Genomic DNA, 12,952 nt, shown 5'->3' with positions numbered 1-12,952 from the left:
CTGCTTTCTACAGTCCGCCAATTTGTACAGTAATACTCCACATGGTGCTCTGGTGTCTTAGATTCTCTGCTGCTGCAGTTTATGTTTACTGACTTGACGACCTGGCCAAGATGGCGGCCGTATTTCCTGTTCCGCGGCAGCCTGTGCGGTGTCTACTATTTATTAAGTTTATGGAGTGGGACAGTTCGTACGTTCAGGAACACCCCGGTCTTCCTGCGCAGCCAATGGGGTTGGACGTGCAAACATGCGTTTATACGACACACGGTTGACCTGAACTTTTGGACTCCGAAGCTTGAAGTGGGTAAATCGCCCTGAAAGAAGAGATCATGGCTATTCGTGTGTTGGAAATCATTTTTTTCTTCTATTTCTCCTCCCACATTCCCATCACGTTGTTGATCGACTTGCAGGCGCTGCTGCCTGCAGACGTTTACCCTCAGCCGGTGAGTGACGTCACTGACAGCAGAAGAAGCGAGCCGCTCCGAGACTGTTAAGGCGGTTTTATGCTTGACGAGCGTGACGTGCGGAATTTAGCTGTGCGGAATCGGCACGAGAGAATGTGTGTACCATTGATATTACACGCGGCTTCCACTCCCAAACTGCAGGGGGCAGTACATCGTAAACACATTTCCACCGCAGTATTAAATTAGCGCAGAAGAAGTAGACTTCTTCTCTTCGACACTAATCAGATGATCCTACTTAGGTCGCTCCGACCATAGACATAAACACTAGACGCCGCGCAGCCTGTCTCCGCCCACTGCTCCGATACGTCAGAGCGGCCGCCATCTTGTGAGGGGCAAGTCTGACCCGTCAGCCTAAACAAGTCTATGTGACAGCGACGTGTTTTCTGAAGAAAACCACGCAAATATACATTTACATGACTGTGAATTATTTAATTTATTTAATGTAGCATACTTATAGAAAGTCTAGAGAGGAAATAGAAGCCGTTTGCAGACGGGACATTGGGACGCTGTCCTCTCCTTTTAGAGCAGCAACATGATGGAGCCATGACAACAATATGGAAAGTCTTTATTTACACACAATGGGACATTTATGTACAATGAACATGTACATCAGGGCACAAGTTATAACTCTTTTGTGGAACAAATTTAGTTGTTTTTTTTAACATATTTAAACACAATAACATATTTACCTGTTGTACTTTCATTTATTTGTACATAGTTACCTTTAATATTACATAGAAAATACTAGTTAGATATTTACCTATTACATATTTATTTATTGTGACACATTTATCTATTATTCCATATGATATGACATATTCTCTTCCAGCTCTTCAGTTATTAGATGTTTCCCTCTCAGTTCCTCCAGAAGACCCCCCACTGTGCTCTTTGCCCCCCGTTCTCCATCTCTTCATTCCTCTCCTCTCTTCTCAGACTCTCCACCTCGGCCATGGCTTCACTGAGTCTGGCTGTCAGAGCATCAGGACATGTGGGCAGTGATAGGAGAGGTCCTAGTGAGGACCAGATGGACCTGTTCAGAGTCCTGTGTTATCACATTAATTCACTGCTTGTGCAACGTGCAATCAATTGATCTGCTCTCCTAATCAATATATATAATAATACTGTCTGTGTACATGTCAGTATGTCTAAAAGGAGTGAGGTGTGACATGTTGCTCAGCTGTTTGAGCACAGCCAGACAGAACTTCCTACTGGGATCAGGCTGAGGTTCTCCTGCTGGAACAGGCGGGGAACAGAACACTGACTGGTTCTGAGACACTCATTTCTTTTGAAATGTAATATTCTACACACTGCAACTAAAATAGCCTCCGTCAGATGAACCCAATAGACCTTGATATTGTTGTTGTTTGAGGGCGAGCTTAAGCCAGGGAATAGAGAGCATTTCCCACGGCTCCAGCTCATCTATGTCCTAAGTTAATATTATATGAGCTAAACACAATGACAACAACAAAAAATATGTTTTTCCTACCTGTGGAAGGTAATCCCACGCTGTCCATTGTCCTGATTTGGTCTGTTTTTACAACCAAAAGCAGAACAGTGACGCAGTATCGTTGCTAAAGTCCTGACAAATGCCCCTCCCAAGATGGCGGACGCACTGACGTATGTTCCTGCCAGTCCTGAGGCGTCTAGTGTGTATATGTCTATGTCTCCGACCCTCTGCGGTCGACCACTCAACCGAAATTTTGTAACTGCGCATGTGTCAGAGCCTACTGGGCGCTTGTGTGAGGAGAGCCTTCGTCTCCCCGTCTGAACAATCCCAATTTAAAAGCAAATAAAGACAGCTTAGAACTCCTGGAGTGAAACTTAAACTGCTTTAGAAAAGGTGGACAATGACGGGCAGCGGAAGTGGAGACATTTTCGTGATCGTTACGTTATAGAACGCGCATGGAAACCCAGAGCGTAGTATGGATGCAATAATGTGCACACCCGCAGCCTTTGCACAGTTTGCAGATACGTAATGCGGAGTGCATGGACGGGCCGGAGCGCAGTCACGCTTTTGTTTTTCAAAATAAAAGGCATTTTGAGACGATCTGGTTAAAAAGTTGTTTTTCGATTATGGGCTGATTAAAATCTTGTGTGTCGTCAGCAGCCTGTGTAGATATGTGGGAGACATGCTATCCAAAATGGATTTGGAGTCAGTATATGATGTAACTTGGGAGTTATTGAGCTAAATAGTAGTATTTTTTCATAAAAATTTTAATATTATTAACGACCATTAATAGTTCATAAAAAAAAAGCTGTACCTTAATGCACCTATGCGATCCAATTTCGGATTTCGAGTCAGTAGGCCTGGTAGAGATTGAGCAAAAATATTGTATTTTTCATGGAAATGCGAATATTATTAAAAATGACCATTAAACGCTTCTGAAACGACGCGTGTCTCTACAATTGTAAGTAGTTATACGATTCAACACTGATTGGAAGTCAGTAGGAGATGTAACCTCAGAATTATTGAATAAAGTTACTGTATTTTTCATAAAAATGTGAACATTTTTCATCAAGACCATTAAATGCTATTGAAAGGATGTATTGCCGTTAAAAAGAGAATCTCCGATAGTGGAACAGATAATAAGAGAATGTGGAATGTACTCAATGAAATCATGAGGAAAAAATCTATCTGTACATCTTTTGTTTAATTGAATGGAGTTGATTTGACTAAGCTATCACAGATTGCATATTATTTCAATGATTATTTTGTTAATAAGGTTTCCAAACTTAGAGCGAAAATAGATTGTACTGTTGATTCCAACTCCGATGAGCTAATAACAAAATGTATTATGAAGGATAAATTGTGTAATTTTGAATTTCATCAGGTTTATGTTGTGCAGGTGGAAATGTTGCTGAGATCTTTGACTATTGGTAGGTCTGCTGGTAGTACAATGAGTTTCCTCCGTAGGGTGGCTGGGTGCCCCCTTAGAGATAGGATGAGGAGCTCCGTCACCAGGGAGGAGCTCGTAGAGCCGCTGCTCCTCCACATCCAGAGGAGCCAGCTGAGGCTCGGCATCTGTTTGGGATGTCCCCCGGACGCCTCCCTCGGGAGGTGTTCCGGGCATGTCCCTCCGGTAGGAGGCCTCGGGGCAGACCTAGGACACGCTGGAGGGACTATGTCTCGCGGCTGGCCTGGGAACGCCTCGGGGTCCCACCGGAAGAGCTGGAGGACGTGTCTGGGGCGAGGGAAGTCTGGACATCCCTGCTGAGACTGCTGCCCCCACGACCCGGACTGGATAAGCGGAAGAAAATAGATGGATGGATCTACTCTTTGTTATGCAGTTCCTACATGTTCGGAGCTTAACCTGGTTCTGTCTTGTGCGATCAGCAAATGATTCAACTGGATCAAAACAAATAAACTTATTCTAAATATATCAGAAACAATGAGAATAATATTTGGTTCCAAGTATAGATTATCACATAATCCGAAATTGAATATACGAGTTAAAGGTCAAACTGTACATTAAGTAAAAACGGTGAAGCTACTTGGACTTTGGCTTGATTGCTCATTGTCATGGTCTGATTACATCAACAAAGTTGTTGGCAAAATGGGTAGAGCTGTTGCCATAACGCGTGAATGTGCACCGTTTCTTAATTCACAGTTCTTTAGTAGTGTTGTTTGTACATTGGTTTTATGTCATTTAGATTACTGTTGAGTTGTTTGGGCTGCTGCATCGAACTGTCAAAACAAGGCTGCAAGACTGGTTCTTGGTTGTATCTCTTGACATTTGAATGTTTGTCATAAATGATATTCACGAACATATGAAAAATACTGTAATTGTACTCAATCATTCTGAGGTTACATCACCTACTGACTCCAAATCCATGATGGATAGTATAACTACTAACGATTGTAGAGACACACATCGTTTCAGTTGTATTTAATGGTCATTTTTAATAATATTCACATTTCCATGAAAAACACTATTTTTCCTCAATCTCTACTAGATCATGTGACCTACTGACTCCAAATTTGTATTGGATCACATAAGTACATAAGCTGATGAAGGTACAGCTCTATCTACAATGTTGTAGTGGTTGTTTTTAATAATAATCACATTTTTATGATAAAAACTACTTAAGTTCAATAACTCCCAGGTTAATCACATGTCTCCCACATAGCTACACAGGCTGGTTCAGACACGCAAGTTTGTCCGAAAATCAACGAGGCAACCAGATCGTTTCAAAAGCCTTTTATTTTGAAAACTGAAAGCTTGACCCCTCTCCAAGACGTTACCGTAAAGTTCACACTAAGAGCGACCATAAAGATCTCGGAGCAGCTTCCTTCACCAAACTGAAGAGATGGCATGGAAGTTTGTGAAACAGCTCCACAATGACAGATTTGTAGCTGGATGAAGGATTTGAAGATGTTTTGTTTCCCAACAGGCCAAAGACCTGTTGAGGTGGTATGCTGAGGCGTTCAGGGACCCTATGGTGCTGGACCCTCCAGCCTGGTTCCAGTCCTTCATCCTCTGTGAGGCTCTGCTGCAGCTGCCATTCTTCCCCGTGGCAGCCTTTGCTTTCCTCAAGGGTAAGGATGCATTTCTATCATCATCGTCACTATTATTGCTTTTATTTACTTGTCTAACGCAGCTTTTTGTTCAATGTTCCTAGATTTGTGCAACCTAAGCTAGCAAACAGTTATGTACAATATCCACATTTAATTGTTCATGTAATTTATTCATTCATTCATTTTCTCCTGCTTATCCGTTTACGGGTGGCGGGGGGGGGGGGGGGGGGGGGTCACTAGTGGATGCTGTTGTTAGTTTTATTACTGAAAGCACACACACACACAAACACACACACATACACAGCAGAGAACAATGAGCTCTAAACATTACCACGGGGAGAACTCGGACATTCTAGTGGACAGACCACCAAGTTGGATTGTTATTACAGTGACTGTCAAAATAAAACCACCAAGTTGGATTGTTATTATGGTGACTGTCAAAATATAACTACCTGGTTGGGTTGTTGTTCCAGTAACTGTCAAAATATAACCACCAAGTTGGATTGGTATTATGCTGACTGTCAAAATAAAATGACCAAGTTTGATTGTTATTTTCGTGATTGTCAAAATAAAACCACAAAGTTGGATGGGTGTTACGGTGACTGTCAAAAACTTCTAGTTCATACCAACGTGGTGACCAGGACCAGAACCAGACTAGGACCAGGACCAGACTAGGACCAGACCATAACCAAACCAGGACCAAGACAAGACTAAGGCCAAACCAGGACCAAGACCTTACCAGGACCAGACCAGAACCAGGACCAGGAGCAGCGTTTCCACCATTTTCACTGTCTCCAAGAACCAAGAAGACAGATTGAGCATTCCCAGAAACTCTTGTCTCCACAGTGACAGAGTTGGAGCGTTTTTGAAAAGTTCCACTGTGGGAGTCATTAGCTCCTGACAGCCTGAACACAGTGGCAGCTTTGTGTTTTTACTTGAAATGGTTGATGTGTCAACGGGCCCCCAGTGTGTAGAACAGCCTCTGAAACGTGGTCCGTTCCTCTGTCCACCTCCAGGCAGCTGCAGGTGGATCCGGACTCCGGCCATCATCTACTCCGCCCATGTGGCCACCACGCTGGTGCCCATCCTGGCCCACATCCTCTTCTCCCAGTTCCCCACGGAGCCCCACGCCGGTCCCCAGACTTCCCAGCAGCGCTGGCTGCTGGTCTCCATCTACGCTCCGTACCTGCTGGTTCCTGTGCTGCTGCTGCTTACCATGCTGACGTCCTCCGCCTACAGCGGCTCTGCCTCAACCCACAGGGGCTCCGCCTCCGCCAGCAGCCGCACAGCTGGAGCCAAGAAAAGGAGCTGAGACTGTCTAACCTGCCGGCATTAACACTTTGGCAGAGATTTTCTGGTTAAATGTTTCCTTGTAGAATGTAACTAGTAGTTTTATCAGTAATATAATCATGACTAATGATACAATACCTTCCAGTAAAGTAATAAAATAGTAAAATATTTTTTACAACCACAATGGAGAGAAATGCGGCTTATTATGTTTGCTCGATCAGTTTGATGACGGCTTTCTCCTGTAAAATGCTGAATGGATTTCACAGAAAGGGCATTTTTCCTCCCCTTGAGCAGCCCCAGAGCGCTTCGCGTTGTCAGTCACATTCACACACACGAAAAGGGCTGCCATGCAAAGTGTTCAGTCCGTCCATTAGGAACAGTTTGGGGTTCAGTGTCGTGCTCAAAGACACTTATGTACAGAGAGAAATGGGGAATTGAACTTGCAACCTTGAGGGACAACCGCTTTACCCACTGAGCCTCAACCGCCCCACGTAATTAATTATAGTTTACAAACTGCTCAAAACCTGCAAAAATAGATTTTAACACCAAGAAGTATGGTTTCTGTTTATTCCTGCAGTACTGGCTGCACGTACTACATTTTGAAAGCATTTTTTAAAAAGCTACTCCTTCATGCTTATTAGATCATTGCAAAATGTCAGGATGATGACAGCTCAAATATCCTTTCATACTATTTTACACTGTTGGCTTTGTTCTTTTTTAAAAACAATTTCTGGAGTGTGTGTGTGTGTGTGTGTGTGTGTGTGTGTGTGTGTGTGTGTGTGTGTGTGTGTGTGTGTGTGTGTGTGTGTGTGTGTGTGTGTGTGTGTGTGTGTATATGTATATGTATATGTATATGTGTGTGTGTGTATGTATATATAACCAGTGTTGGGGAGTAATGGACTACATGTAACGGCGTTACGTAATTATGACACAAAAAAAATGTAACTGTAATCCGCTACAGTACATAAAAAATGTGTAATCTCATTACAGGTATATTAGATAAAAACTGTGATTACTTAGTGGGATTACAATAGAAAATCAGATCTCATAAACTAGAAACAAACCCACGCCTGAGACGATGTGTTGCCATGGATACTGCCGGCAGCTGCTCTGGTCACGGCTGCTCCCGGGGAAAGAAATGCATTTTCTGGCTGGAAACTCTGGCATCATTTTGTTTTGAAGTCAGAGAAGGCTCTTAACCTCTCTGTACAATGCAAATTATGCATCCCAGCTGACAAAGTGCTGCCAATGTCTCACCTGAAGAAACATCTTCAGGTAGGAAACAACCCGCTCACTTTTACTGATACAAGCCTGGACTCTGTCAACTATTTTTTTTAGCTCGCTAACTTGTCAGTAACCTGCCAATACGATTACTTGTGTGGATGGTAGTAAGCCATTCTCAATACGTTTAGAGGGTCAGGGTCAGGGTTAGGGTTAGGGTTAGGGTTAGGGTTAGGTATAAGCCTGAAAAGCAGTTTTACTCTGGCTTCTATGACTCTCATTTGCATATGGGCAGCTCACAGTTGAGCCAGCAGAGGGAGCCATAGAGGCAGACCTGTTTGACAGATTGGAGCAATTTTCGAGTTGTCATTGCAAATAGATGATTGCAACATTTTGTGTGTGTGTGTGTGTGTGTGTGTGTGTGTGTGTGTGTGTGTGTGTGTGTGTGTGTGTGTGTGTGTGTGTGTGTGTGTGTGTGTGTGTGTGTGTGTGTGTGTGTGTGTGTGTGTGTGTGTGTGTGTGAGTGAGTGAGTGAGTGAGTTTCCAAAAGGCTGCTCCATACATGTCATTGTTGAGCTTGCCAAAGCACTCTGTAACAGGATTTGACAGATAGTAACGTGGTGCGGCCAGCAGGGGGAGACAGTGTGTATTAAAGTTTGGGGCTTAGGGTAAGGAGATGGGTTTGGGGTTGGGGTTAAGGGTTACGAGTTGGGGTTAATTTCTCAAGGTTAGGGTAAGGGGTTGGTGTGGGGGGGTTAGGGTAAGGGGTTAGTGTGTGGGGGGGGTTAGGGTAAGGGGTTTGGGTTGGGGTAAGGTGTTGGGGATAAGGAAGGGGTTTGGGTTAAGGGTTACCAGTTGCGGTTAATTTCTTGAGGTTAGGGTAAGGGGTTCAATGTATTTATTTATCAGGGACAGTGCAATATACATAGAAAAAATCTGATGTGTTGCACATGAGTATGTAGCTTGACACTAATTTGTAACTCTGGTCCCTGGAAGAGCTTTTCAGAGGGTAAAAGAGGAAACAACAGTACACACAACACCAAGATACAGCAGACAAGCAGATATACACCGAATACACAGAGTAAATATTCAATTCAATTCAATTTTATTTGTAAAGCGCTAAATCACATCAACAAACATCTCAAAGCCTCTTACAATGATAGAGAACAACAGAACCCAACTAAACCTTCCAGAACCTCTTACAATGATAGAGAACAACAGAACCCAACTAAACCTTCCAGAACCTCTTACAATGATAGAGAACAACAGAACCCAACTAAACCTTCCAGAACCTCTTACAATGATAGAGAACAACAGAACCCAACTAAACCTTCCAGAACCTCTTACAATGATAGAGAACAACAGAACCCAACTAAACCTTCCAGAACCTCTTACAATGATAGAGAACAACAGAACCCAACTTAGCCTTTCCAAAGCAAGTAGGTGTAACAAGCAACAGTGGAAACCAGGAAAAACTCCCTCGCATGGAGAGAAGTTCATAAGAACTCCCTCTTCAGGAAGAAACCGTGGGGCGGAGCCTAGACTCTGGAAGGGCGGCCATCCGCCTTGACCGGTTGGGGGGAGAAGTACATGGGATAGGACAGGGAGAGAGAGGAAAAGAAGAGGGAGAGAGAGAGGAAAAGAAGAGGGAGAGAGAGAGGAATAGAAGAGGGAGAGAGAGAGGAATAGAAGAGGGAGAGAGAGGAAAGAAGAGGGAGAGAGAGAGGAATAGAAGAGGGAGAGAGAGAGGAATAGAAGAGGGAGAGAGGAAAGAAGAGGGAGAGAGAGAGAGAGAGTGGCAGACAGGCCAGAGAAGTACAAATACTAAGAAAAGTCTATGATGAGCGTTGGTCTGATGATGAACCAATCTCAGTCTGGAGTTTAAGGGCCGTGCTGTTGCGGTGGGGTCCCGGTGCTGTGGGGGGGTCGGGTAGTAGGACCGTGGTAACTCCACTCTGGGAGTCTTGGGTCTGATCCCCTGGATCCTGCTCCCCTCCTGTCAGGATCTGGTGGCTCCAGTAATGTTGTTACACAGAGAGAAAGAAAGAAAGACAAGAAACAGAAGCTCCAAATGTAGAGTTCCTCCCTTTAACGGGAGAGAGGAAATCCCCTCAGCAGTCTAGGCCTAGAGCAGCTCAACTTAGTGCTCCTATTTTATTCCTAATGAGAAGCTCTATCAAAGAGGAAGCTTTTTAGTCTCCTCTTAAATAAACTAATGGTGTGGGCCCTTCGGACCGAGGCTGCTAGTTGATTCCAGAGTAAAGGAGCCATATGGCTGAAACTCCTGCCTCCTCTTTTACTTTGAAGGACTTTAGGGATTACCAACAGTCCTGCATCCTCAGAGCCAAGGGCTCGTGGAGGGTGAGACACTTCTAGAAGTTTCTCCATATAGGACGGAGCCTGGTGATGAAGAGTTTTAGATGTGATCAGAAGGATGTTGAATTCTATTCTAGATTTGATGTGAAGCCAGTGTAAGGATGCTAAGACTGGGGAGATGTGCTCTCTTCTTCCAGTTCTGGTTAGTAAACCTGCAGCAGCGTTCTGCTCTAGCTGGAAGATCCTAACAGAGGAGTTTGGACATCCTGGGTCCGAGGACGGAGCCTTGTGGTACTCCACACCGGACCCGTTCATGCATTGAAGATTTGTTATTTACATGAACAAATTGAAAGCGGTCAGATAAATATGATTTAAACCAGTTTAAGGCTAAGTTTTTAATGCCGACGGCATCTTCTAATCTCCTTAAGAGTATATTATGATGGACAGTATCAAATGCAGTACTAAGGTCCAGAAGAAGTAAAGCAGATAGAAGAGCTCTATCTGAGGCCATTAGAAGGTCATTAGTAACTTTTAGCAGAGCAGTCTCTGTACTGTGGTTCATTCTGAAGCTGGACTGAAGGTCCTCTAACAGATTATTCTCCTGCAGATAATCCTGGAGTTGTTTAGCCACTACTTGCTCCAGAACCTTTGACAGGAAAGGAAGGTTGGAGATGGGCCTGTAGTTTGAGAGAAGGCTTGTGTCTAAGTTTGGCTTCTTAATGAGAGGTTTAATAACTGCTAGTTTAAAGGATTGGGGCACATAGCCTATTGATAGAGACTGGTTAATAATTGCGAGTATAGAATTATTGATTAGTGGCAGTGCCTCTTTCAGAATTCTAGTAGGAATTGGGTCCAACAGGCTAGTAGTTGGTTTAGCAGAAGAAATAAGGGAGTTTAGATGGACTAGTTGTATTTGCTGAAAGCATTCCAGATGACTGTTAGGTTTAACCAGTTCCTCTGTTATGGGGCTAACGGACGGTAGGGTTTGATGGATGTTATCCCTAAGCCTTGTCATTTTATTTTGAAAGAACTTCATGAAGTCCTCACTACATATATTGATAGGAATGGTGGGCTCAACACTATTTTGGTTCTTGGTCAGTTTGGCTCCAGTACTGAAAAGAAACCGAGGGTTGTTTTTGTTTTCCTCTATTAAGGATGAGTAGTAATTAGTTCTACTTCTACTCAGAGCTTTCTTATAAGTTTTGAAGCTATCCTTCCAGGCTATATAATCTAGCTCTGTTTTTGTTGAACGCCAAGTTCTTTCTAATCTACGGGAGCGTTGTTTAAGCTGGAGGGTTGATGAGTTAAACCATGGGGAGGACTTTTCCTGTTTTTTCAGTTTCATTTTTTGAGGAGCTATGTCGTCTAGCGTTGTTTTTAGCATATCTGTCAGACTGTTTGTTAGGGATTCAATGTCTGAGCTAGCAACAGTATACGGGTCAGGAAGATCCACTACTGATTCTATAGCAGAGGGAATTCTTTCCTTGAATTTAGTTACTATGTTATCAGAGAGAGACCTGGTTAACACGGCTTTAACCGGAGGGTTAGAACTATTTAGAACAAAGTCAAAGGTTATTAAGAAGTGATCTGACAGGAAATCATAGTGAGGAGAGATGGTCAGATGCTCTATATTCAAACCATAAGTTAGAATAAGGTCTAGGATGTGGAGATGTTTATGGGTAGGCCCGTCTACTACCTGAGAGAAACCTAGAGAGTCAAGTGTAGATTTAAAGCTGGTACTGAAACTATCATTTTCTAGGTCAACATGAACATTGAAGTCTCCTACCATGATAACCTTATCTTTAGTCAGGGCTACATCTGACAACAATTCAGAGAATTCAGTTAGAAAAGTTGAAGAAGGTCCAGGAGGACGAGAAATGATTACAGATTCTACAGAATTTACTATTTTATTTGACGGGTGTGGCATGGTCATGCTCAGACTCTCAAAAGAACTAAAGTTGGGTTTAGGGTTAATATTAATTAGTAACTGAGAGTTCTAGATGGCTGCCTCCACCCTCCTCCACCACTTTCACCAGCTATTTGAGTGTTAGTATGACTTGGAGGGGAGGCTTTATTTAGACCATAGGTCTCAAACTCAGATCCTGGAGGGCCGCAGCCCTGCATGTTTTCCATGCCTCCCTTCTTTAACACACCTGAATGTCCTGATGATTCATCACCGCATTCAGCACAAAGCCAGATAACGAGCCACTCATTGCAATCAGCTGCGTTGAAGCAGAGAAACATGGAAAAGCTGCAGGGCTGCGGCCCTCCAGGAACTGAGTTTGAGAACCCTGATTTAGACTAAAATACTCATCTTTACGTAGCCAGGTTTCTGTTCATCCAAAGAGATCAATGTTGTGTTCGCTTATCAGATCATTGACTAGAAGAGCTTTGGATGATAAAGATCTAATGTACCTCGAGAAACCTCGAGAAGTAAATGTAGTTGATAAATAGTCCGTCTAATCGCATTGAGAGAAAATCGTACTTGTCTCTCGACAATGATTGTCTAATAAAAATCACAAGCAGAAAGACAGAGTACATGCTGAAATCTACACATCTGCTACGACATGAAGAACCTCATTTATTCTCAGCATTTTTCTTCCCCTTCACCAGATGTCTTCTCATGTGTGCTGCTTTTCAGAATCCACATCACTTTCTCTTCTTTCACATCTGTGGTTCATCCCCGGGGGAACGCCATGATAAAAGTACACACACACACACACACACACGCACACACACACACACACACACACACACACACACACACACACACACACACACACACACACACACACACACACACACACACACACACACACACACACACACACACACACACACACACACACACACACACGGTTGTGATGGCTCAGATGACAGAGTTGTAGAGGGAACCCCTGCTCATCGACAACAACATCTACGATGATTTTCTTTTCTTTTTATTAGTATTATTATTTTCTCTGGGGTCATCCAGATTCTCACCATTTTGCCCGACTACTTATACTGTGTATGGACTGTGAATGTAAACGATTGGCGGACGGCGACACGGGGAGGAAAGGGTTCGGGTGTTGCTGGTTAGGCAGTGTGCAGGACGAGTTGAGGCCTCCTGGCTGAAAACGAAGCCAACAGCGTGTTCGACTTCACCGTC

General features: G+C 43.6%; 1 protein-coding gene across 1 annotated transcript; it reads left to right on the top strand.

Annotated features, from left to right (window-relative positions):
- The first annotated feature begins 324 nt into the window (after window positions 1-324).
- Window positions 325-6,388, top strand: tmem97 (transmembrane protein 97). The gene is made up of 3 exons (XM_080460495.1): window positions 325-440; window positions 4,854-4,998; window positions 5,994-6,388. The coding sequence occupies exons 1-3, from the start codon at window positions 327-329 to the stop codon at window positions 6,287-6,289; spliced, it is 555 nt and encodes a 184-aa protein (XP_080316621.1). The 5' UTR covers window positions 325-326; the 3' UTR covers window positions 6,290-6,388.
- Window positions 6,389-12,952: the final 6,564 nt, after the last annotated feature.

This window comes from Lipophrys pholis, assembly GCF_963383615.2.
Source record: "Lipophrys pholis genome assembly, chromosome: 3".
NCBI lineage: Eukaryota > Metazoa > Chordata > Actinopteri > Blenniiformes > Blenniidae > Lipophrys > Lipophrys pholis.
This window is presented reverse-complemented; position numbering and strand designations above follow the sequence as displayed.